The 24974-nt window shown below is 53.2% G+C and overlaps 2 protein-coding genes across 5 annotated transcripts; one reads left to right on the top strand and one right to left on the bottom strand.

Moving 5' to 3' along the window:
• Positions 1–458: 458 nt before the first annotated feature.
• Positions 459–13242, bottom strand: CPSF4 (cleavage and polyadenylation specific factor 4; the record flags this gene model as incomplete). 4 transcript variants are annotated; one of them, XM_084250637.1, is made up of 8 exons in its annotated part: positions 459–527; positions 3247–3417; positions 4833–4905; positions 6268–6361; positions 6687–6782; positions 8802–8954; positions 10726–10776; positions 13140–13242. In XM_084250637.1, 8 exons carry the CDS (start codon positions 13240–13242, stop codon positions 459–461), a joined length of 810 nt encoding a protein of 269 aa, XP_084106763.1. The 4 variants fall into 4 exon arrangements, with proteins under 4 accessions (XP_084106763.1, XP_084106764.1, XP_084106765.1 ...); XM_084250638.1 differs by having other exon boundaries at positions 3247–3342; XM_084250639.1 differs by having other exon boundaries at positions 3247–3339.
• Positions 13243–15215: 1973 nt separating this feature from the next.
• PTCD1 (pentatricopeptide repeat domain 1) lies at positions 15216–24776 on the top strand (the record flags this gene model as incomplete). The annotated part of the gene is made up of 8 exons (XM_084250636.1): positions 15216–15879; positions 18103–18243; positions 18976–19194; positions 19995–20096; positions 20685–21392; positions 21892–22008; positions 22681–22863; positions 24594–24776. Exons 1-8 carry the CDS (start codon positions 15403–15405, stop codon positions 24774–24776), a joined length of 2130 nt encoding a protein of 709 aa, XP_084106762.1. The 5' UTR covers positions 15216–15402.
• Between the last annotated feature and the right edge of the window lie 198 nt (positions 24777–24974).

Below are 24974 nucleotides of genomic sequence, written 5' to 3'. Positions count from 1 at the left end.
ATGGAGGAAGTGAGCCTGAGCTGGCTGCAGCTTTAAATGATCCACCAGCCCCTGGGGTCACCAAGAACTGGTGTTTAATGAAGCCCTGAGGGGAAGGACCATCTTCCTTACAGAACTGCTGAGCGCAAGCCCCTGCCCCAAAACTTCTCCTCCCCAGAGGGCAGAGGTATGGGGAGTCCCAGACAGGAGGCTTTGATGCCTTGACAAACATGATGCCGACTTGAGGGACCAAACTGGAGCACATGTCCCTTTAAAAAAAAAAAAATTACAGCAAAATGGTAGGGAAACTGACAGAAATAGCCCCTCGAATGATAAACCCCAGTGTGCCTGCCTGCCAGCTCTAGCCAGGGTCGCACCAATACTGGTGCTGAACAGTTCAACACATGCTCCTGAGGACGGCCCAGAGTTGTCCCCAACAATGGGCCTCTCAGGCTGCTCTGAGTTGGCTCCAGCTGCTGTCATTGTCCACTGAGAAAGGCCAAGTGCCCTTTGGTGCATCTGTTGGCATAGTGTCCTTTTTCACCACACTGGAAACGGCAGGAAGGGAAGGAGACAAAAAAAAAAAAAAGTTTTCAAATGCAATTTTCAATGTAGCACCCACCAAATGCCAGGTTGGGGATAGGGACTCTGAAATTTTCAGTGGCAGATTTTTCACAAACATGAGGGGAAGGAAGTTCCAGAAGGTACAGTGGTGCAGAAACTGCAGCCACATCTTGGTAGATGGAAGAGAACACCTCAGCCAGAGGACAAACTAAGAGAACATGGCAGGGAGCACCTTCAGACAGGGCCCCACTTCTTTGTCCAACAAGGAGGGACCTCATGGTGGGAGGCAAGATGAAGAGAAGCCCCTGGTGTCAGAGCTCCCCCGCCTGCCCAGAGCCAAGCCCCTCTGCACAGCTGGTTAGTCACTTACCTCAGGCAACTTCTGAGAATCCCTGGAGACAGGGGAGGGAACAACTCGAAAGAAGCCACCAGGCTCCTCCCTCAGCTTGGGGATTCACTGCTGTGGACACTGGGGTGGGATGCCCCAGTTTTCCCTCCTGGCTCTTGCACACCTGCCTAAGCTACCCTTGGGGTACAGGTTTTGGTCACAGGTCAGAGAGAAGGCCAAGTCAGGCTTTGGTAAACAGGCTCTCAAAAATAGCACCAACCCTGACTTTTCCCAACTGCCTGTTCAGCTTCTCATTCATTCTTGTTACCTTTCAAAAAGCAGAAGGGAATCCTAAGAAAGGAAGCAAATGGCAGCCTTGAGTGCTGAACCAGGACCCAGGAGATGGGTGGTAGCAGCCACTCTTGGGCCAACCCACCCAGTGCCCTCCCAGCCCCAACTCTAGGTCTGGAAGGTGAGGCTCAACAGGGTTCCTGCCCAAACTGGCTCGCTCCATTCCTCTCATTCTGCCGTCCTGTTTTCAGATCTGCTTGATCTGTAGGTATGACTTGCGGGTGGACCAGTGGCCTGTGTAGCTGCCAGTCAGCCCTTCACCTGATGTGATGACCAGGACGGGACTACGAGGCCCTTCACAGCACTTGGCGAGTCCATCGGCCTCTGCAGTTGACCCTGGGGAACCCATTATTCCCACAAGCCGCCTTTGAGATGAACTGTGAAGTGCCTGCATTAAGATGTCAGGTCCCCCAGCCACATTCCCAAGGTTCCTAACTCAGGAGACCTGACCTCAGAGTCCTGGAGGGGGCGAGATGATACTATGCTGCCTCAGGACACTGTTTCCTTGGTATGCTTGAAAAGTGGCTGGGTGGGCGCTGTCTGCTCTGTAGGAAGGAAACCTCCCCCCTTTCTCCCCCTTCCTTTGCTCAACTCCATCCCTTTTCTTCAGCTCTTAGGGCTCAGACTCAGAAAGCGCTGTGACTCCTTCCCTGAATCCACGTGCACAATCACCCGCAGTGTCCTTGGACATCTGACTTCCTCTCCCCTCAGATCACAAACCCCTTTGGGGGCAAGAGAAGCAGGAGGTCTGTTTTCTCCATCAGGAGTGCCAAACAGCCAAACAGCTGTGGAAAGTGACCAGCGTTCTTGAGGGCAGGTTCTCTGAGCGCTTGAAGTATAGTCCTTTGACTCAGACCTCCGCCTTGGAGGCATGGATGCCACCAGTGTCACTGGGACGAGCACGCACTACTTCTAGCAGCGAAATCCATAAGTAACTATCTACCAACAGAGGACTGGAAAATTGTGGTTGTTATGTAGTTGCTGAACTAGATGAGATTCAGATATACTGATAGAAAACCACAATATATTGGAAAGAAAAAAAGCACAGACTGTTACAGAGTAAGAAAGGTCTCCTGGAGTTTTGGAGAGTTTCATTTTGGTACTGAAACCAAAGGTGTGAGAGCGAACATACTGGATAAAAAGGAAAGGAGGGAATAAGAAACGATGTTCAGTTTGTGCCCTAAATACGTCTACATTTTTACAGAAAGCACTTGCCAATTTTGTTCAGCAATTCCTAAATCTGAAGTCCTGTGAGTCTGTTTTTATTTCTGGCGGCTCCTGCTGATTCCCTCGGCAAGCTTTCTGACTATATCCTGTGACTTTTAAGGAACTCTGGTTGTGGGAATTGTGTGTGACCAGGGTTGAGAGTAAATTCCTCAACACCCACCTCCTAAAGCCACCCATGCAGGGCTGTTTTAGATTTGGGGACTTGGTCTGTACCTTTTCTGCCCGTGGTGGGGTGTTAACACAGGCGCATACCCACGGATGGGCCCACCAGGCACAACTCTCAGGGACTTTTTTCCCCCTTTTCTGTCTGAAGCAAAGAATAGGAGTTTTCTACTAGGTTTTAAAAAGCCGATCTTTTCCCCAAGCATCTCTTTGTGTGAGTGTGCGCGCGCGCGCGCGCATGCACAGTGGATAGGTGGGTGTCAGGGAGCATGCTGGGGGAGGGTGTCCTAATCCAGTTTCTCCTGCTTTGGGCCCAAAGCTTTGTCCCCCTCCCTTGGGTATGCCCACACAGGATCTGAGGCCATCCAGATGCCCCAGGGCTCCCTGGATTAGTGTGGGGCCTAGCTTCTGGGAGATCGCAATCCATTCACTAACCAGCGTGTTTTAATGCGCACTTCGCCTTGCTGTGCCACGGAGCGAAGTAGAAAGGTCTCCGGCCCACCAGAGCGGCCCACTTTTACTGTCAGCCAAAGCAAAGATGTTTTCATTTTTCAAAATCAACTAAACATCTGGGGAACGAGGGAATGGCCACTGACTTCGGAGGCCCCCTCCCCCGCCCCCGTCCCCTGACTCACCTTGTAACAGGTGACCTGCTCCAGCGGCCTGGGTCCCCGGTTGCCTGCACTGCTGTTTTGACTCTGCATGACCCCGATGACCTGCGGGGCTCTCTGCTGATTGGGAGAAGAGTTCTGACTCGTTAACTGGATCAAGGAGGACGACCTTTGTAATGGCGGATTGTTACTTTGCTGGAAAGAGTTACACAACACGGTTTTACTCCGGAAAACACGTGCACGCAAACTACCAATGGGGACAGGAAAAAAGAGAGCGGGCCTTCTCCTGCGTGGCCAGCAGGAAGAAGGGCTCCCGCGGTGGCCCAGCTCAGGAGAGCAGGTGGAAAAGAAACATCTGGTGATGATGGCAGGAGCCGCTGCCCGAAAAAGACCATGCAGACACACAAAAACGAGAAATAAAAGTAGAAAACAAAACACCAAAGAGACGAGGAGGTCTCTGGGGCAGCAGGGCGAGGGCATGATCAGGCCTTACTTTTGTTTCTGAGGTTCTAGCTTCAGGTCAGGATGAACGCTTGGTTCAGCCAGATGTTTAGCAGCCTACACGGCGAGCAACAGTCACAGAAAAACAGTTGGAGGCTGACACGCTGACCTGCGGTCTGGGGGCTGAGAGGGCCCTCCACTAGGGAGTCATGTGAGAAAAGGGGACAGGAGGGGCTCCTAGGGTCTGGACAGCAAGGCCACCTTCCCAATCAACTGGGTTCCTGGCTCCAGCCCCCATAAACACAGGAACCTTGAGCTAGAAACCGCTGGTTGTCAGCAGCACCCACATTCAGGAATTCCTGGCTGTACCCCCTCCTGAGTGCTCAGCCTCTGGTGCTGAGGAGCCCTGGGCAGGGCTCGAGTCCCACCAGGAGAGAGAAGGCTTCTAGTTCGATCCGTATGTTTACTCAGCCTGTTGCAGACCTTGCCTAGCACACCTCCGGGCCGCCTGGCCCCCATCCCCCAAACCAACCTAGGGTAGCCTAGGTTTTGTGGGGACTGCTTCAAAATTCCACTTAAATATGATAGTTCCCTCTCATGCTTGAGGAGATCAGTCCACTACTGGCTTGTGGAACCCCTTTGTCTGGAAAACTGGGGCCAGCTGGCCCTGCAGCCGTCCATGCAGCGGGCAGTCTCCACACAGGATAACAGCAGTGGCAGAGAAGCAATCACCCGGCCCTGCTCCCACATCTTCACCCGACCAGCAGTGGCACCTCGGGCCAGTTCTCCCCTCTTGGAGCCCCAGCTTTCCCAGTTGTAAGGAGACTGTCTAAACCAGAAGCAAGAGCAGCATGCTCTTGCTCCCCTCCCCCCCCCAGCTCCCCAGGTGGGCACTGCTGAGCTGCTGGGGCACCTGCCAGGCAAGAAGGGAAGAGTGCCAAGTGGGCATTCAGCTCCAGCAAGTTTTTCATGTTTAGAGAGAGATGCAAACTGCTCTGCTCCCCGAGTTGTCTGCTATGACTCCCCACTCCCTCCCTTTCTCTCCTCTCCTCCTCTCCCAAGGTCTCCAGCTGGGTCTCCGGGAGACTGTGCACCGAGGAAGACACAGAATTCTCCACTCAAGAGCACTGCCAGGCCCACAGGGCCAAGCAGGGGCCTGGGCACGGTACCTTTGTCGGAGGCTGCGTCTGCTGTGGCAGTGGGGGCTGCTCGGTGGTTCCCATGGGCAGTTCAAATCGAGGGCTAATCAGTCAGGAGCCAGAGGGGAGGAAAAAGAGAAGAGGAGATGAGAGAGGAGCAGCGCTCTCAAATTCCCACCCTAAGAAAACCAGGGCCTCCCCAGTGGCGCAGTGGGTTGATCGCAGCGCTGTGGAGCTGTCTGCAGCCTCTGCAGCGCCAGTTCGATTCCCGGCTGGCCAGGGAGAAACCCACATGGTATGGCAGACCTCTCCTGTCTCGCCCGCTGTTCCCCTCAGCAGTTTCTGCCTTTTCTGCTCCCCACTCTGTCTCTGGTGAATTCTCCAACCCTCCCATGCCTCTGACCTGTACCCCAGTTCTTGTATAAATAAAAATAAATCTTTAAAAGAAAGAAAGAAAACCACAGCCAGCCTCTGCCCACGCACAGAATACAAACTCATGGGGATGGGAGGTGGTGCTGGTCCTCAGCTCTGGCCCTGAGACTGAGGGATGGTGGGAGAACCAGTCTGACACTCCTGGGCTCAGACCCAGCTCTGTTCAAACCTACCTGCAGACCCAGCACAACTGCCGTGCAGAGAAATGAACGAACATTCCATTAGTCCACCAGAAGCACAAGCCTGCTCCCTGGGGGCCCTCCTAACACACCCTGCCCTGCAGGTCTACAGGTGCCAGCACTGCCTCTGACAACACACATGGGGAACACGTCCACCCCACAGTGGCACTCTAGGCCACCATCTAGGGTGGGACCAAGTCAGCAGCAAGGCCACCTGCCCAGCGTGGCAGTGGCCAGGACACTGCTGTGCAAATGCTGGCAGTGCAAAGGCAGCAGGGAGATGGGGACATATAGGCACATAAGCAATGCCCCCCAGGAAGTCTGACCCCACAACCACCCGAATTAGACATGCACCGAGGCCCAGGAAAGGAGCATTGAGTCCTGCTGGGCAAGGAGAACCAATTGCAGAGGCTCCAGACCCAAATCTGACTAGGTGGTGCCACCTGCCACGCCCTGGACACTGCTGACATTCTCTTTCACGCCTGCCAATGACATGAACTAGGTGCAGGTGGAATCCCAAGCTCAGGGCCTCTACACAGGAGACCCAAAACTGCAGCTCCCTTCCTTGAGGGCTCAGGTTGAGCCAGCAGTCCCTAAAGTAAGGTGCAAGGCTAGGCTGTGTGCAGTCCCACACCTCAGGGCTACAGCTGCCCTCAGATCCCCGGACGGGCCTGACCCAATGAAGGTTAAGTGCTGGTCAAGGCAGAGCCACCTCTGGCTCAGGAAGAGACAGTGGTTCCTCTCCCACCCCCACCCCAGGCCCTGCGCTAACAACACCCAATCACCAAAGTCATGTTGAGCTGAAGAAAGAGGCAGAGGGCAGTGGCAGGGTGCAAGACGGGGTGGGTACTCACTGCATGAATTTACACGAAGGCCCCTCTGGACAGAATCCCACGAGGTAATTTACACAAATGACTCTCCGTGTGTGCCGGTGCCTGCACAGGGGACCTGTAGAGCCAAGCATCGGTCACTCATACTATCATCCCCTCTTTGGGGGACATCACCCCTCAGAACTCTGTCCAGACTGTGCTGTTGTTCACAGGGGACAGTGGGCAGGGCCCATGACTCTCAAATGCTAGTTTCCTCATGAAAATGCAGGCAAGAACGCAGCCCACACGGGAGCCTTGAGAGGCTCAAGTGAGCAGAGGGCATGAAAAAGCCTCTCGAGCCCCAAGTCTCACAGCACCAGGTTCCACTGGAACAGGAGAGACAGGCCAAGGGTCATGTGGGCAGGGGGAGGACGGGCCTCTCACCGGGAGGCCCAGCCACCTACCATGCTTGCAGAAGCCGCGGTCGTACCAAGGGCAGTCCTTGATCTTGGACTCAGGGTCAATGTGCAGGAAGGGGCACTCCTTGTTACTGCACTCCCCTGTGGGGAAGCAGACATGCATTACCTGGGACAGCTGGAAGAGAGCTGACCCAGGCCACCTTCACGTGCCCTGAGGCAGCACCCGCTGAGCACAGAGAGGGTGCCCGGTGAGTCCTGAGACCCAGGGTAGAGCCTACACGTCTCTGGGGCTGTAATGGCCCTTCTCTCACATGTCCACGCAGACTTTGAAGACCAGTGACACTGACAGAGCCGGACACAGGGAACATTCAACCACTCATTGCTCCACCCTCACCCAATGGGTGATCCTGGGCACTGTGGGGGGCCCAGATGTGCAAAGGAACCAGTCGATTCCAGGAAATTTCTGTTCTACCCCACGAGCACTTTACAATGAGCTGAGCTGGGGAAAGGTCTGAGGCTGCTTCCTTTTGGAAAGACATCAGGGAGATCTAGGAACTCGAGCCAGGTCCCTGCCTGCCCTTCAGTTCCTCTCAGGAGCAATCCACCCATTGGTCAACAGTATTTCGCACCCCACTACCAGAGCTGCATACGAGGTGGAGGTGCTACCCCAGTGCCCTCTTCATCCTTGTCATACACAAAAGGTCGATCTGATCACTGCTGTAGAGAAAAAAAATGCAAACTCCTCCCCAGATGCTCAAGTCCCTCCACGCTGGCCCTGAGCCATTCTGAGAGCAGCCTGCTCTGTCTTCAGATCCCAGCTCAGCTGTCGCCATCTACCCTGGCCTACCCTGATCATTTTGCCTAAATTCATTTCAACCAAATGGGCCCACCACTGTTTATTTCCCTCAAGGCACTTATCTACTGCACATGAGTCTTAATTTGTGCCAATGGTATATCAGCTGCCTCTTCCCTGGGCCACCACAGCAAAAGGACTGGGTCTGTCCTCTTCACCACTGTTCCTCTCATGTCTAGAAGGGTCACCCTCAACTATGGCATCAGTGGCACAGTTGGCAGGAGCTGCGGAGTGTACCTCCATCAGAGCAGGCTCTGCAGCAAAAGGACAGGCAGAGGGCATCAGAGGCACGAGAGGCAGCAGAGTCCAGGACCATCAGGGAGGGTAGGAACCAGGGCCGGCCTGAAGAGGCACCCCTGAGCATCTACCCTGGAGGGTAGCACCTGCCTTTGGGGCCAGGTGGGAGATGGCTCCAATAGAGAAGTCACTGCCCCCCTCCAGGGCTGGATCCAGGGCTGGCCCACCATGGACAGGGGAAAGGGTGGTGAGCTGGGAAGCCTTGGCTGTATTCCTGTTATTTACCTTCGACTCCCCAGCTGTGCTCCCTCTCCAAACAAAGCCACAGCTATGAAAATAAGCCAGCTGGCCAAGCCTCACGGTCTGCTGAAACTGACCTCTCCTCTGACAATAGTGTAGCAGGCCCAGCACTCAGCAGCCCCCCACACCTGCCCAGGGTGTACCAGGCTTCTAGTCTCCCACCAAACCCTGCCCAGGAATGGGGCTGGCCGTCCTGGGACCAGAGCTCGCCTTCATCCCTATAGACAGGGCTTTTTGCCGGGCAACCTTGCCCAGAACAGAGAGCCAGGGGATTCTAGTCCCATCAGGGAATAAACAACTCTGCTGAGCCAGTGCCACTGCCCCCAGCCAGTGCCTCCTCTCCATGCTGTCCTCTTAAGGTAATCTCAGTTCCAAGGTGAGGAGTAGGGCTCTGCCACCAGAAGAAAGCCCCCTGTGGTTTAGACAGGTCAAACTATTAGCCAGGACCACATTCCCAGAGAGAGGAACCAACTCAGGTGTGACAGGTCAATCAGGTGCTACGCTGGAGGAGGCTGATTTGGGGGAGAAAGCCTCCAGCCACTGCACTGCTCACTCATACAGTGTGAGACCCCCACTCGTCTCAACTTCCCCAAGCACTTGGAACTGAATGGCTAGCCGAGGTTGGCAGGCACTGCCCACATTTCTCGTCTGGAGCTAGTATGATGGGAAGATGGAAGGAACCTGAGTAGCTGCTTAACCCCCAGGTCTTAATTCCTGATGGAGCTTTCCCAGGGAGGGTCTCAGCGGGGGACTGGGGGGGAGCACCTTACCAAATTTGGAATAGAAGTAGCACTCGGGCATCTTGGTCATGTCGTACTCATGCAGGAACTCACACTGGTCCCCCTTCTTGCACAGCCCCCGCAGCCAGTGTTTGCATACAACTGTCTTCTCACCGCTGATGTGGCGAAATGGGCACATGCCCCCTGCCAAGGAAGACAGAGGGGTGTAGGCACTGGCCTGCAGGAGCCAGGGTGCCTTCACCCCACACCTTCCTGAAGTATCGGGAAGCAGCAAGTTCTGGAAGGTGTTGGCTGCCCCTGGCGGAAGGCAGCGTGCCTTTAGGCAGTACGACGGTACGCATTTTAATAGGTATTTTATTTTAACTAGGTTTTGGAAAAACACTAAATCAGGATTTTATATATTACTGTAAGATGGAGGCTTAAGAGTGAGGGTGGGAGGGGAAAATTTATCTCCTAATTTAAAGATTAGTCCCAGTGCTACCACCAGCAGTAGCCGACACTCCAGGCAGGCCCCATGAACACTCTCTAAGAATTAAGAAATATCAACTCCAGACTTGAAGACACACATTGTAGACAAACGGATGGGGGTGGGGGTCTGCCTTCGGTAGCAGGACCTGAGCAATCATCCACCCAGGTGACAAGAGTCATGCCCTGGTAAGTCAGAGGGAAGGCCCGACCAGCATGAGGTAGTCACCAGGAAAGATCTAGACCAGGTCTGTCCAATGGAACATTCCACATCTATGTTGACTAAGATGGCACCTCTTATGGCTACTTATTACCCCATGCGGCTATATATTAAGCACATGAAATGTGATTAGTATGCTTGAGGAAGTACATTTTCTATATATACATTTTTTTAAGATTTATTTTTTAATTTATGTATACAACAACTGGGGAGCAGACCAGAGGTATGGGGAGTGAAAGGATTCACCAGAGACAGAGTGGGGAGCAGAACAGGCAGATCTACTGAAACATACTGCTGAGGGGAGCAGCAGGGAGACAGGAGAGGTCTGCTGTGCCATGTGGGTGGCTGGCGATAGCGTGATAGTGCTGAGAATTTAAACCCTGTGCCACGAGGGAGGGCCTGCATTTTCTATTCTATTTAATTTTAATTTAAATCTGAATAGCCACTCGTGGTTAGTGACTACTATATTAGCTAACGCAGAGACGGTCGTCGTGCATGCTAAGGACGGCTATGTTAAGAAAAGGTGGCTGCTCAGAAGGGCAGAATCACTGAGCCAAGGAGACAGAAGCCTAGTGGGGGATAGCCTGAGGCCCACCTAGTTGACCTACCTGGCAGGTATGTTGCTTCGGTGGTAAACTGACTGTTATAGAACCACAATTCGACAAAATCATCAACCCTAATCTAATTCCATGCTCCATATTCAAACTTCTAATCAAAATTTAGTTTCCAAATAAATCTGTCTACAGGAAGAAAATTGCCCAGAACTATATACATGGCAAATAAGGTCCTAACCAGAGATATATCTCCTTACAAATGATTGAGGCATCTAGCTCTTAGGGCAGGGTTAATGTGAACAAGACTCTACGAGACAGACTATCTCATGGGTTTTTTAGGAGAGGCCACAGAGCCTATACGGATTGTGTAGAGAATCAGAAAGGCCTGGCTTCAGATGCCAGTCTCAGTCATTCACAGCAACCTTCACAAAGGTCCTGAACGCCTCAGTGTTGGTGACCTGTCTATGTCACAGGTCAGCTCACAGCCACAGGAAAAGTGAGGCGAGGAGGCAGACCCAGAGCCAACTTCAGTCCTGTTTCAGGCTTCACACAGAATACATGCTTATGTTCCCAGCCCACCCAAGCCCCAGTTTCATGTAGGGACACCATTAATGTGCAGAAAGCAATGCAAACCCAAGAGCCTACAAGTCAGCAAGGGGACAGAGTGGTGGAAAGGCAGCCCAGGAGGAATTTCAGGGAGCCAGAGGTCTCTTACCTTTGCCACAGGCGGCCTTCAAGAAGAATTCACAGACAGCAGCCCCTGACTCTGCAAGAGGAGAGAGAAGGTGAGGCATCAGACAAAACTAGGTGCAACTGCAACCCAACTGACAATGTCTGAAAACAGGAGGAGGAAACTATTCTCATGAACAGTGTAGGGTACAAGAAACAGACTGGCAAAAATACCACAAAGCTGGCCAAAGAAGGGAAAAAGCTATTTATCAGTCATTCTCTGCAAAATAAGGCATAAGCATTGAGACCAGTCATTACTCGGTGCTTTCTCAGAGCTTCCTATAAGCAAGATGCTTGTAAGCATTCTATAAGCAAGGAGTTAAGAGTGGGTGAGGAAGGAAGCTGGAGCATAAGACCATAGAAGTTAATTACCCACAGCTCAGACTTTGCAGAGGGCTAAGTGACAGGTACTTGAGGCAGAGGGACAGAGGGAGGGGGTGATTTTACAGGAAGCACAAATAAGGAACGGGGACCCTAAAGAGGAACTGGCTCCAGAGAAGAGGCTGGCATAATAGAGATGCTATTCCAGAGGGATAAGCATAAGCAAAAACACAGAAGCGGGACTACCGTGAACATATAAAACCAGCACACAGTGATCAAAGGAGCACAGGCTCTCCCTTCTGCAGATGCAGCCAGTTCAGGTGAGGGGGGCATGAAAAGAAAGGCTGAGTGTGGGGGAAGGCATAGGCTCCGTGGGGGACAAACTATTCTAATGAGTCCAGGAATTTCCCTGCCATCACTACTAGAATCAACTGTCAGTGTTTTATAATTTTCTCTATTAGCAGACATTTTATAATTGCTTAAAAGCACCAACAGCAGCTCTGAAGCCCACTTATGTACCTCTCCTCAATAACACATTAGAGACCTCCTGGCTTCTTGGAAACAGGTAGATTTTGCTAAGACAGACTTAAAATTGTATAACTGGGAGTCACAGGGGTGTCACTTATTTGCATTTCAAAAAATCTGAAGTCTTACACTAAAAATTGTACCGATGAAGAATATTTCTGCGCTTTTAGTCTTTTCAGAGGTTAAGACTGCTTCATTCCTTAAAGCGAGAAGTCCACAGTCCTGTGGACTGGATTTCAGGGCAGTATCCACAGTACTTCCCCAAACTAAGACAGGAATAAATGATGAGGGAGCGTTGTGGCCTCACTGGACTTTAAACAATCCAGGGCAGCAGTGAGTTCTGAGAGCACTTACCAAATCTGAGGTCTGGGGCAGCACCCATGGCCAGACATGTCCCTCGCCCACCCCTAAAAAAGATTTGTGGGCCCTCACAAGCCGCCTCATAGGCTTAAGGATCTGGGCTGGAGTAAGGTGGGAGGTAAAGAATTGCGTATAGGATGGTTCCATGAATTCAAACTAGTGCCATCAGCGCAGGAAAAGGCCTGTGTGTGAGATGAATGTGGTGGAGGTGTAGTTAAGAGACTATATGAACTAGAGCAGCTGCTTATAAGCAGTGTACGGTAAATATGGAGCTTGTGCATGTGTAAAACAGTTGTTTGAGGCTATGTCTCTCAGGTATAAGCCCTGTTTTGCACAGAAGTGTCAGAGGGACAACTTAGAGGTCACATGTGCATGAGAAGTACAGTAACCTGCAGGGAATGGGGCTCTACCAGCTCAGCGACCAGCGGGAGAGGACAGGCCACAGTCCTCGGCAGTTGAGGAACTGCAGACAAATCCAGTCCTAACAGAGCGCTCACCTAGTTCCACCGCGCGATGAGTCCCCTTGCCCAGCGCCCCATGGTGGAATGAACTCAGCCCTCTGCGTTTTCACATTATAGCATTAGATTTCAAGTGTGTCCAGAAAGAAAAGTGCTAGTTCCCCTTACAGTGTTAGACATCCCCTGCGAGTTGGTGGGGGATAGGAGTCACCATGGGAGGGAGCTCAGGCAGCTGACGGGGTGTGATGAATGATTCGGAGTTGGGGTCCACAGAAAAAGTGAGGGCGCGGTCCGGAAAGTGCCAGTCACAGGAGGAAAAGTGTAGCTGGGGGTCTCCTAGGGAGAGGAGAGGAGCTCTCTCTCTCTCTGCAAGACTGCTCCAAGCGCCCCGTTTTAATGTAAATAAGAGGGGGCTCAAAGGGGGCGGGCGGTGGCATGGCGGGGGCTGAAGGCCAGTACTTCCAGGCCAGGATGCTGAACCACCGGACTCGGTCCTGCCCTCCTAAGTTACTTTCGAGAAGTCCCAGAACGGAAGGTCCGAGGGAAGACGGGAGGTGGAGGGAGAAGCGCCCCGGGACGGAGCGGGAGGGGGACGTCCCGGGGCCACAGAGGGAGTTGTGAGTTCAAGCAGGAGGGTCCCGGGTCCTAGGGGAGGAGTCCCGGGGCCCCGGGGGGCGCCCCGGCCCGGTCGGCCCGCGCCCCGCCCCGCCCCGGCCCCGCCGCGGCCCCCGCTCACTGTCCATGCCGGGGAAGGGCAGCGGCTGCGCCCCGAGCTGCTGCTCCACCGCGATCTCCAAGTCGAACTTGATGTGGTCCACGCTGGCGATGATTTCCTGCATGGCGGCGGCGGCGGCCCCACCGGCCCGACTCCCCCTCAGGTCCTCGGTCGCCTTCACACCTCCACCCGCCGGGCCCGCAGCACACGGCCCGCTCCCCCGCCGCCGCCCCGCCGCCGCCGCCGCCCGAGGGATGCCGGGAGCGCCCGAAGCCCGCGCCGGCTCGTGGCCCGTCCAGACTGCGCCAATCGAGCGCGGAGAAAGCGTCGTTCCGCTAGGCTCGACTAGCCGCCAGCCGAAAGCCCGCGGAGCCCTGGGGCCGCTGGTAACCTAAAATCTCGCGGGTAGGGCCTTCGCGACGCGCCTGCGCCTGCGCCTGCGCGGCCGGAGGCGGGCGGCGGGGACGGAGCGCCGTGTGCGCGGGGCGGCCCTGCGGGGCCCTGTCGGCTGGGGACGTTCTCCGAGTCGGGCTCCGGGCGCGAGTTGTTGTTCGACCCGCACTGGAGCCCGGGGGCCGGGGTGGGGGCGCACTGGCCAGAGGGGCAGCAGTGGCCGTGAGGAAACCTTGCGTCTGGAGCCCAGCGGAGGGCTCGGCTTCGGCGCGAGAGTCCCGGGGGCGTCTGCGGGCCCCTAATTGAGAGGTTAGCGAGCTCGGGTAGGAAGAAAATTTCACCTGTGTTCTCTCTGAAAGTCGTCTTTTCCTTCGGAGACCTGGAAGTAGCGTTAAGTCCAAAATCAGGTCGTAACCCCAGGTCGGGGTGCGTGTCAGCGAGACCAGAGAGTGCCCGCTGCGCCTGCAGGCGACGCTCGAGGCTTCACTCCTCCTCGCTTTGCCTCAGGACGGGCTGTCCTTTAGTGCGTTAATACGCGTCTGGACTAGCGTAGGGCAAGTTTCACTTAAAATTTTTTGATCCCTATTTCGATATCATTGGGTTGGTTTTTCTTTTTTGGTAACTGTATTTTAATTAATGCATGTAAATGCTTTATTTGACGTGGCTACTTGAAGACATGTGCTCACGTTATATTCCTGTTGGGAGTCACAGGCGTCGCCAGATGCGAAATGGTTAAAGGCCAGTGCCGGGATTTCACTAGGGGCTGGTTAAGAAAGGCTAATCCACAACCTGGACCTGGGTTCCAAGCTGCTCAACTCATCACTGTGCTGCAGGGCTCCAGGGAGTCTCTCTCCTCCCAGGTCTTCAGTTGTTGATCTCTTCCATCTGCCATCACTTCTGAGGTCTTTCCAATTGTGACCTTCTAACATCACCGAAACTTAAAATATTTTATGCTGGTTATTTTTGCTATTTTCATTAAAGAGTTTCAAGAACAAGAATTTGCAGACCAGGGTCTCTAGTTCTGCACTGTCCAACAGAAATGTAATGCAAATGTGTAGTTTTTAATTTTCAGCTAGCCACATTAAGTTTTAAAAAACTGAAATTAAATTTTCTTTAGGTGATAGAATCCAAAATAGTATTTCAACCGGTGAAAACAATTATGTGTGTATTTTTTTTTTTGTACAAAGCCTTTGAAATCTTTGAAATTTTGCACTTAACAGCACATCTCCATTCAGATTAGTCACATTTTAAGTGCTCAGTAGTCACCTGAGGCCAGTGGCCACTGTATTGAACAGCATAACTAGCACATAGTCACACATTTTACAGAAAAGAAATACTCAGCTTCCCTGTGCAGAGGCCAGATATACTAATGATAAATTATAATAGCTACTATATTTTGAGTAGCTGTTAAATGCCAGGAATTATTCTAAAAATTTCTCATATAATAACTTTGGTGATGTGAGTAGGAGTCTCTTCACCTTGCAACTGAAGAAACTGAGGCATGGGAAGGTCAAGTCATGAGCTGGGTCACGTAACTTTGGCCAGGACTCAAAGTCAGCCACCATCTCAGTGCCAGATCTCTTATGTCATGACTTGAAAATATTAAGAGCTTATGTCTATTGAGTGCCAGGTCTGTGCTGCACACTGTGTATCTGAGACCTCATTCATTTATTGCTACAGTGTTACTGTAATCCCAGTTTATAGGTGAGGAGACTGAGGCCAGAGTAGTGAGTACTTAGGAAGACATGGTTACTTAGCAGAGCTGAAATCCGAAGCTTGTCTTTCTAATCAGAGCTCATGCTTGTAATCATGAGCTTTTTCTGCTTTTTCTTGCCAACCCAAGTTAGTCAACTATTTTTCTTCCATCAGGTTCTGGAGAGGAAAACCAGAGATGGACCTTATGAGACTCACCCGGCTCTTCTGTGGCCCCTGGCCCATGGGACAATCTGTGCTGCGATACCTGGACCCTTGCAGAGCCAAGTGGGCAGGAGGCAGTGAGGGGCCTCCAGGGCTGAGGGCCAAAGGGCTCATGCGGCTGGTGCCAGCAACCTTCAGCAGCTCCCTTTCTCAGCTGCCCCTTGGTCAGGGGAACCAGAAGAACATTAGCAGCCTCAGCTCTGACCCCAGCCAGCCCACTCCCAAGGCCAGCCAGGAGGAAGAGGAGGAGGAGAGCTTTGGGACTCTCTCTGACAAATACTCTTCCCGGAGACTGTTCCGCAAATCAACGGCCCAGTTATATAACCTACGGCTCAGGGAACAGAGCGGTGAAGATGAACAAAGGGAACTAGAACCCAAACCATGGCGGGGCCAGAGAAACACTCCTTATTGGTACTTCTTTCAGTGCAAACGCCTGATCAAGGAAGGAAAGGTGAGGGACTCTTGTCTTCTCCTGCTCCTGGCTCCTACTTTTGCGCAGCTCAGTGCTGTGAGTGGTTGCCCTGCCTTCCCAGTCTCCACTGTTGGGATGCTCAGGACCCTTCTCTGTCTTCTCTTTCCCTGGGTACTGCGCCAGGGGACCTGCAGCCTTCTGGAACTCCTCGCTGCAGTTCCCACCTTTACATCTCTAGCCCTGCCTTCCTATGAACTCCCGATCTGTGTTTCCAGCTACCTCCTTGCCATCTCCGTTACGTTTACCCACATGGGCCTGACTTATTTGTTCCCAAATATAGTTGACTAACTTGGGTTGGCAAGTGTAGTTTTCCCTACACTTTCTCATCTCACTAAATGGCAGCCCTATTGTTCTCTCCACTGAGGCCCAGTGGTGGTCAGGTCATTCCTAACGTGGCTTACCAGCTCTAGCTTCAAAATATTGCCAACCCTAACACTTCTCACGACCCTACTTCTGAACCCTAGACTTAGCAACTCCTTGCTCCCCTCAGCTGTTCTGATACTTGTCTCTAGATTCCCCACCTCTCTTACCCCCATATCTGCACCTGTGAAAACGGAACACAGGTCATGTTCCTCCTCTTTCCAGAACTCTCATGTTCTTAGGAATCGATAATGATATTCCAGTTATCTTTTAAAAATCTCACGGCGGGGGGGGGGGGGGGACTCCCTGGTGGTGCAAGAGTTTAAGTTGCAGCACTATGAAGCTATCCGCAGCCACTGCAGCATGAGTTCAATCCCTGGCCAGGGAATTACCCGCACGGCACAGCAGACCTCTCATTCTTGCCCGCTGCTCCCCTCAGCAGTGTATTTCAGTACCTCTGCCTATTCTGTTTCCCACTCTGTCTCTGGTGAATCCTCTCACTCCCCATACCTCTGGCCTGCACCCCAGCTCTGGTATTTTTTAAAAAAAATCTCACAGAGGTGTATATTGAGGATTTTATGGATGAAATGACAGGAAGTCTGGACTTTGCTTTAAAGAACTTAATTTGAAGAGCGAATGAGAGGTATGGGTGAAATACCATTGACCAAATGTTAATAATCATAGTTATGATATTCTCTCCACTTTTGTATATATTTTAAATTTTCCATAATGAAAAGTTGAAAATCAAAAAGAAGCCAAAGTCCTCGCCATGCTTAATGAAACCTGAAAGATCTGCCCCCCTCCACCCCTATTTGCCTCTCTCTGCTCATCTCCCTTCCCCTCACTTACTCAGTTTCAGCTACCCCCACTGCTGTGTGCTGCTCCAGCTCCCCCACTTTCAGATCTTTATTCATCTGCCACCTTCTGGGTGAGGCCCTTCTTGGCTGACATCAAAAAGTGAATCTCCCACACACTTCTGGCACTTCCTGCTTTATTTTTGTTCATAGCACCTGTCACCATTTGGCACAGGATGTTATTCTTAGTTATCTCATTTGGTGTCTGTCATTTCATGTAGAGGATGAGCTTCATGAAACTCCAGGCTGAGTTTCCTCTGTTCACAGTTGGATACCCAAGCTAGACTTTACCCGCCTCTTAGTAGGACTCAATTATTATTGGTTGAATGAATGAATAAAATAATCTTAAGGTGTGAAGGAGTGAATCAAATATTTAAAGGGGAGGTGGTTAGGGGTGGGGATGGGGCAAAGACAGCTGTGGGCTAAGGGGTTTGCAACCAGAGGGGGTTAGTCACAGGCTGCTTGCAGCCGGGAGTGTCTCTGTGAATGGCCCCTGCACTCGTGTGGCTCTGAGATGTGTATCACACTGGTCAGAGCCCAGTCTTTCCTCTAGCTCAGACCCAGTGATTGGCACTACAGATGGGGTCACCCAGGAAGCAAGGGCAGGGTGGATCCTGGGATTCACAGAATTAACATTTCTAAGGATTTGGTGAGTGCCAGGCCTTGACTCCAGTCTAGCCCACAGAAATGCAGACAGTCCTGCCCTCAAGAAGGCCACCCTCCGGCCAGGGGAGGGCAGGTCTGGCAGTGGGGCTGAGAGCTCCCACCATTGTGGGAGTCTGGTTGGCTTTCCTTCTTCACCACCATGTGGCTCCTTTGCTGCAAAGTACAGGGACCAAGAAGCTAGTCACACAGTCCAGGGTGAGTGTTTGACTTCTGCACAGGCCTGGTCTTGCATTCAGGGAGGGTCTCTCAGCCTTAGTCTCCCTTCACTGAGGCTGTCCTGAGCCCACTCCTTTATTACTCCCTCTTTCCTCCCTGCCCCCAGCTTGCCGAGGCCCTGGACCTGTTTGAGAGGCAGATGCTGAAGGAGGAGCGGCTGCAGCCCCTGGAGTGCAACTACACAGTGCTGATTGGGGGCTGTGGGCGGGCTGGCTACCTGAAGAAGGCGTTCCGGCTCTATAACGACGTGAGTGTGGGGTTCAGGCAGCGCGGATCAGGAGCTTTGGGACCAAAGAGTTGGGTGAGGATCCTGAATGTGTCACGTGCTAGTACATTACTCTGGGCAGACGATTTAACCTCTGGCTCAGTCATACTCTGTAAAATGAGGTCATCTTAGAGAATTACAAGAGGTGACGTCGAAAGGCCTCCAGCAGGTGCCTGGACCACAGCAGTTTCCACCTCTCCCTTCACCTGTCCCTTCCCTTTCTACTGCTAGTCCTGCTGTCACATTCCCTTTCTCTCTCCCATCCTCACCCCACACATGTGCTGCTGGGGCCACTCCTACCTCACCCTTGAAACAGCCTTTCAAGGTGATGGCATCGCCTACTTTTTCCCAAGGGGAGGCACTGGAGCTCAGGTTTGATTGCCTCCTCACCCCTTCCCTACACCAGGTCCGCTGTGTGGCCCCTCGGCAGTCAGGGCAACCCCATTGAGTGCAGGGGGGAGCTGTGAGAGGACCTTGCTGGAGGCACCTCAGGCCCACAGGACTGATGAGCACCTCGGGGAAAATGGTCTTTTGTCTGGTGCATTGGGGTCAGCTTTCAGGGTGAGTGATGGATTTGGAGAGCTGGACCCTGTCATTCAGCTCTGCCTGAGCTCACCCTGTTTGTGCAGCAACACATCCTTTCGGGCTTCCCTGGGGATGGCTGTCAGCTGTGCTGGTCCTGGAGCCACTTCCATTGTCTTCCCATCTCCACAGATGAAGAAGCGGGACCTGGTGCCCTCAGATGCAACATACACAGCCCTGTTCAATGTCTGTGCTGAGTCCCCCTGGAAGGACTCTGCTCTGCAGAGTGCCCTGAAGCTACGGCGGCAGCTCCAGGAGAGAAACTTCCAGTTCAACTTGAAAACATACCATGCCCTGCTAAAAATGGCAGCCATGTGCGCAGACCTCAGGATGTGCCTCGATATCTTCAAGGTGGGGCTACCCCTTCTTTCCTGTCCCCTACTTGGGGCCAGTTGTGTGTGGCAGGTGTGAGGCTGCAATTGTCTGTTCCCCTTAATGCAAGAAGATTCAAAGGCCAGTGAGATACCTCTCTGCTGGCCTCAGGTTCACAGATGAATCTGCTAAAACTCTGTTCTCAGAGGCCTGGGTCTGACGGAATAGGGGATGGGTTGTACTGGGTGCTGGGTGGGACTCCATGGTGCCAGGGAGGAGGGTGGGCTTCATAGCCTTAAAGATGCATTTTTATAAATGCTCACTGGGGAGGGCCTTCTGCTAGGAAGAGCAGGGAGACCTGGCATCAGGGAGCCGTGGAAAATGTAGATCATTGTGTCAGGTTTAAGGGAAGCAGATGAGGGGAGGCATGGGGATGCTGGCGGAGGCCTGTATCCTCTTCTACCCCCAACCCTTTGGGAAGGGTGTTTATTTCCAGTTCACAGAGCTGCCATTGATGCGGCAGCTGGGAACCAGGGAGCTTATTGCCTTGTCCACACTCCTAGTGAGGCAAATGGTGAAGCTGGGCCTTGAAACCAGCTCTGCTATAGGGGCTAGAGGTGACCACCTGGTCATCCTGCTGGGGGCTGCACAGCAGTATAGGAGCAGAACCGGGAAGGGGGACTGGGAGGTGGAGGAGGAGGAAGTGCCGTAGCAGCCGGACAGCTCTGCTTAGGAGCTGGTTCTGAGCGAGCCCAGCGCCAGATTTGAGCAGCACGTAGACCCCAGGGCAGGCCGGGCTCTGCTGCAGCGTCTCAGCTAGATCTTGTTTCTTCCCCCAGGAAATAGTCCACAAGGGGCATGCGGTTACAGAGGAGACCTTCAGCTTCCTGCTCATGGGGTGCATCCAGGACAAGAAGACGGGTTTCCGACACGCCTTGCAGGTCTGTCTCTCCTGCCTCTGCCTTCCAGGCAGTCAGAGCTGCTGTGTGTAGCATGTACAAGACTCTGTGCTGCAGGCATGAGAATGACCTCATTTCTTGAGGAAATGGGCCCACCGGTCCACAGCCAATGAGGCGCTCTGCCTTTCCACGTCTGCTCCTCAGCCATGGCTAAGGAAGTGTCAGAAGGCTGCAGGGTGTGTGGCACAGTAGGCACTCAGGAAGTGCAGCAGAACCCAATCCTTAAGATGACCTAGACTCTTCCAAAACCTAGTCTTCCTGGTTGTCCCTCCCAAGAGAATATAGAGTGGGGGGCCGAGATCCAGCACAAAGTCCATTGCCTGGGAAAGACCCTGGGAGAGGCCAGATGGATATAACAGCAAGAACAGTTTTGGGGTAAGCCAGCCCCTTTGAAGTCTCCCAGAATCGCCATGTTTTTAAGATTCTTAGTTGTCCAGAGCCTAGTAGTTGACTAGACACTTTCTGGGACCTTCTCCACCCTTTTTGTTGATTGGTCACTGACCCTCAGTGCTTCTTCCCCCGACGCTCCTCTGAGGGAGCACAAAGCTGAGCCTTGTCTCTCCCCGGCAGGTGTGGAGGAAGATGCTGAGTCTAGGGCTCAAGCCGAGCCGGCATGGCTACAATCTGCTGTTGGGAGCAGCTCGGGACTGTGGCCTGGGGGACCCGGAGGTGGCCTCAGCATTGCTGCTGAGGCCCACAGAGGAGACAGTCCCACTCCAGGCCCCAGCAGGTGTGCAGCAGGCCAGAAGGAGAGCCCCAGCTGGGGTGAGCAATAGTCTGGCAGCCAGATTGCACATGGAAGCCCTGGAGAAGCAGCTGTTTCTGGAACCTTCTCAGGCATTTGAAGAGCCTCCAGAGTCTCAGGAGGCCAGAGCCTCCAGCAACACCCAACTTGTGGCAGAATTCAAGGTGGTGCCTGACCACAGGGGGGCCCTTACCTCTGTGGCCCTGAAGCCATCTCCTTTGGGACTGGGGACCAACCTCCTGACCCTCGAGGCAGTCTCCCCAGCTGTAGTTTCCTTTGGGACTGTGACCACTCCAGCTGACAGACTGGCCTTAATGGGGGGTCTGCAGGGCTTTCTGGGCAAGATGGCAGAGGATGGGTTGCAGCCTGACATCAAAACCCTCACTTTGCTGGCTGAAGTTGTGGCGCCTGGGAGCCCTGCAGAATCTTCGCTGCTGACCATCCTGGACACATACCAGGTGGAGGCTGACGTGACGTTCTTCAACACGCTGGTGAGGAAGAAGAGCAAGCTCGGTGATCTGGAGGGCGCCAAGGTAAAGGGCCTCCCTGCTCTGCTCTGGACTGTGGGGCTGGCTCTCTGGGCCTGGGACCCCTTGGCCAGCACTTCCCACACTGACATGGGCATCTCCTGCCCGGGACCACAGGCCCTCAGGGCCCTCAGTGCTTGGTTGACTTGGAAGGCCTGAGTGTGGGGATGACTGGCTAACTGAGGAGTCGGGAAGGGCCTGGACATGAAGGGCATTCGAGGAGAAGGAACAGCATGTTGGAGACAGGCAGACTGGAAGTCAGGATGCAGTTGCAGAGAATTCTGGGGAGCTGTGCCCTGAAAGCTAGGCTGGCGAGGACAGGGGCCTTGAATGCCAAGCTGAGCTAGCTCCCAGTGTGGCCAGCAGAGGGAGCCATGAAGCCTCAGAACTAACTCTGCCCCTGGGTTCTCTAGCATCCAGCCACAGGCTTCTACACCAGCAGGGACTTGCCCCAGGATGGGCGGGCTACAGCCAACAGTGATGCCATGTGTGTCTGTCCCAACAGGCGCTGCTGCCAGTTCTGGCAAGGAGGGGGATCGTCCCCAATCTGCAGACATTCTGTAACCTGGCCATTGGGTGCCATAGGCCAGGTGATGGTCTGCAGCTGCTTGTAGACATGAAGGTGAGCAGGCCCAGGCGTGGGCAGGACGTTGGCGGTGCTGAGGAGCATTTGGTGTGCTTGGGGAGAATGCTGGTTGGGGGTGGGGGACATTCCCAAACCTCCATTTTTGTACCTGGATGGGATAAACTGTTCACGGGGGCAAGGAGAGTGGGGTCGCTCTAGCTTCGGTGGTCATCAGCCTAGAGCAGGCCCTAGTCAGCTGCTGTCGGAGTGGGCTTTGAGACCAAGGGGTATGTGATCCTGAAGGTGGCAGCCATGGGGTGAGATTTAGGGATGGGACAGGTTTTGGCTCCAACTTGCTGGAGGGATGGAGGGTAAACCAGAGTAGGGATGTGTCAGAGTTCTTAGTGGGCAAGGGGTAGAGTAACCAAGAGCCAACAGTTAAGGTCCGTGGTCTCCTGCTCATCATTTAGAGCTACTCTCTGTGAGCAACACTCTTTTTTTCCCCAGCTTTTCAGGACTGATAGGGCAGGGTCCTGTGGAGTAGACTCACCGTGTGGGGCACCAGTGCTTTATTTTTGAAGGTAGGGTACAGCCATGTTGGTCCAAGGTTCCACCTCACTAGTCCCTGGCTGCTGATCTGCAGAACTATCTGGCTGTCAGCTTCACTGCCCAAGCTGGACACATCACTGTCATCACTGTCACCTCATTGACAGTATGTCCATGTTCTAGAAGTCCCAGATGACCCCCAACACCCACATCTACAGCACCCTCATCAACGCAGCCCTCAAGAAGCTTGACTATTCCTATCTCATCAACATCCTGAAGGACATGAGGCAAACCCAAGTCCCAGTGAACGAAGTGATCATACGCCAGCTGGAATTTGCAGCCCAGTATCCCCCCACCTTTGACCGGGTATGTGCACCAAGTTCTGCATGTCCATCTCCATGCACCACCCACCCCCGCTCCTGCCTCTGGCCTTGAGGATTGCCATGTCTTGCTTTAAACTGTCCAGTGGCTTCCCTTTGGAGAAGTCAGACTCCTTCGAGAGCCAGGAGTCCTCTGAGCCCACTCTTCCCTTTGTTGGCTTTTGTAGTCCCACCTGCCTTCCATCACACCACCCCACCCCACCCCACCCCACCCCTGCCTTGGGGTATTCATCTTCCCTCTGAATAGGCTCCTCCTGCTTTTCACAAAACCAGCTCCTCTCTTCCTGCTGGCCTCAACTTAAATGGCATCTTAGAGATCCCTGCTGACTGCGTCTCTTCCTGTCACATAGCAAGCAATTCCTTTTTCAGGTGTCCCAGCCTGCAGTCATGTGCAGCGCTCCCCTTCATGCACTCATAGCCTTTAGAGACAGAAACTGTCTGCCTTGCTCCCCTGGACTCCCTGTGCCTGCTCATTTGCCTGAGGGAGATGGTGGCGGTACGCAATTTTTTATAATGGTCACCTCTCTGCTGTTGAGGATATCGGGCTCTGAGGGTTCAGGTTTTGGGTCTGTTGATTCTGGCCTGTGCTAAACAACTCCAAAGCAGCTGTGGCTTCAAGGGCCACAACCCTGAAGACACAAAGCAAGGGTAGGGGGCGGGGTGGTACGTGGGGTCATGGATGCCTCTGTAGGTGCATTGCTTGAGTGCCATTTAGAAAGTGAAGAAAGAGGGCCTCCCCGGTGGCGCAGCAGTTGAGCGCTGGGTTGCGAGGCTGCCCGCAGCCTCTGCAGTGCCGGTTCGATCCCCGGCTGCTCCCCGGCCACCGGAGGAGGGTCCCACATGGCGCGCAGACCTCTCCTGCCGCCCGCTGCTCCCCTCAGTGGTGTACCTCAGTCTGCCTGCTCTGCTCCCCGCTCTGGCTCTGGTGAATTCCCTCACCCTCCCGCCCTTCTGACTGTACCCAGTGCTTGTATAAATAAATAAAAATAAATCTTTTAAAAAAAAAAGCGAAGAATTAGTGAGACAGCAACAGAGTGCTCCAAGCAGAGGGCAGAGCCAACACCTTTGTCAGTCTTATGCTCAGTTCCTTATGTATCCCAGAGACTAGTCTCTGTGTGCGTCTTTCCCAGGCACAATCAGCAGTTGCCACACATCATGGGCCTAAAGCCCATGTATCCAGCCCTTGCATTCATACTGTCGGTGACAGTGACTTCTGTTTGTGTCTGTCAATTTCCTGTATTTTCAGGCTACATTAGGTACATCTTTTGGAGCAAGCCCTTCGTCGTCTGGTAACAGTCTTTGTCTCCGATAGCCCCTTACCTGTTTTTTTCCTATGTATTCTTCTACCGGCTTCCTTTTGGTATCTGCCTCTTCCTTTTCTTCTCTTCATAGAGCCCATACTGCAGCCCTGTCGAGATGGTCAGCAGGGAGGTGGCTGTACTGAGGGGGAGCCATTCTACTCTGGAGGCAGAGTTGGTGGGAACCTAGCTTGGGGTGCTGGGGTGACAGTATGGGAGCACAGCTACATGTATTTGGGAAAAGCAGCAGATGGGAATCTGGGCCTGCCCCACATTACAGTGACTTTCTCTGCTATAAACCACCCTCTCCCCTGAGGCCAGAGACAGCTGCCACGTTTGGGATTAGCTGTAGGCAACATGCAGTGATTCAAACCATTGCTCCTCCAAATCCCTGAACCCCACACTTTTCCTTTCATAGTACAAAGGAAAAAACACCTACTTGGAGAAGATTGATGGCTTCCGTGCTTATTATAAGCAGTGGCTGAAAGTGATGCCAGCAGAGGAAACCCCCCACCCGTGGCAGAAGTTCCAGACCAAACGCAAGGAGGACCAAGACACCATCACTGAGGCTGATATGGATGGAGGCCTTGGGGGCAGGTGATGAGGAAGCCCCAAGGACCTCCAGCAGAGGTGGAGTAACATGCATGGCCTTCAGCATGCCTTGGAGGGGGGAGTCCCTTTCATGTTAAAGACACATGAATGTGCTGTTGTAGCCTCAAGCCTGAGGGAAAGTTCTAGCTCAGAGTAAGAGCTACAGTATTTTGCCAGCATTGGTATGAAGACAAATGCTGGATCCAGG

The sequence above is a fragment of the Talpa europaea genome (genome assembly GCF_964194135.1).
Source record: "Talpa europaea genome assembly, chromosome: 12".
Lineage (NCBI taxonomy): Eukaryota > Metazoa > Chordata > Mammalia > Eulipotyphla > Talpidae > Talpa > Talpa europaea.
The sequence above is the reverse complement of the archived record's forward strand: the minus strand, read 5'-3'. Positions and strand labels throughout refer to the sequence as shown.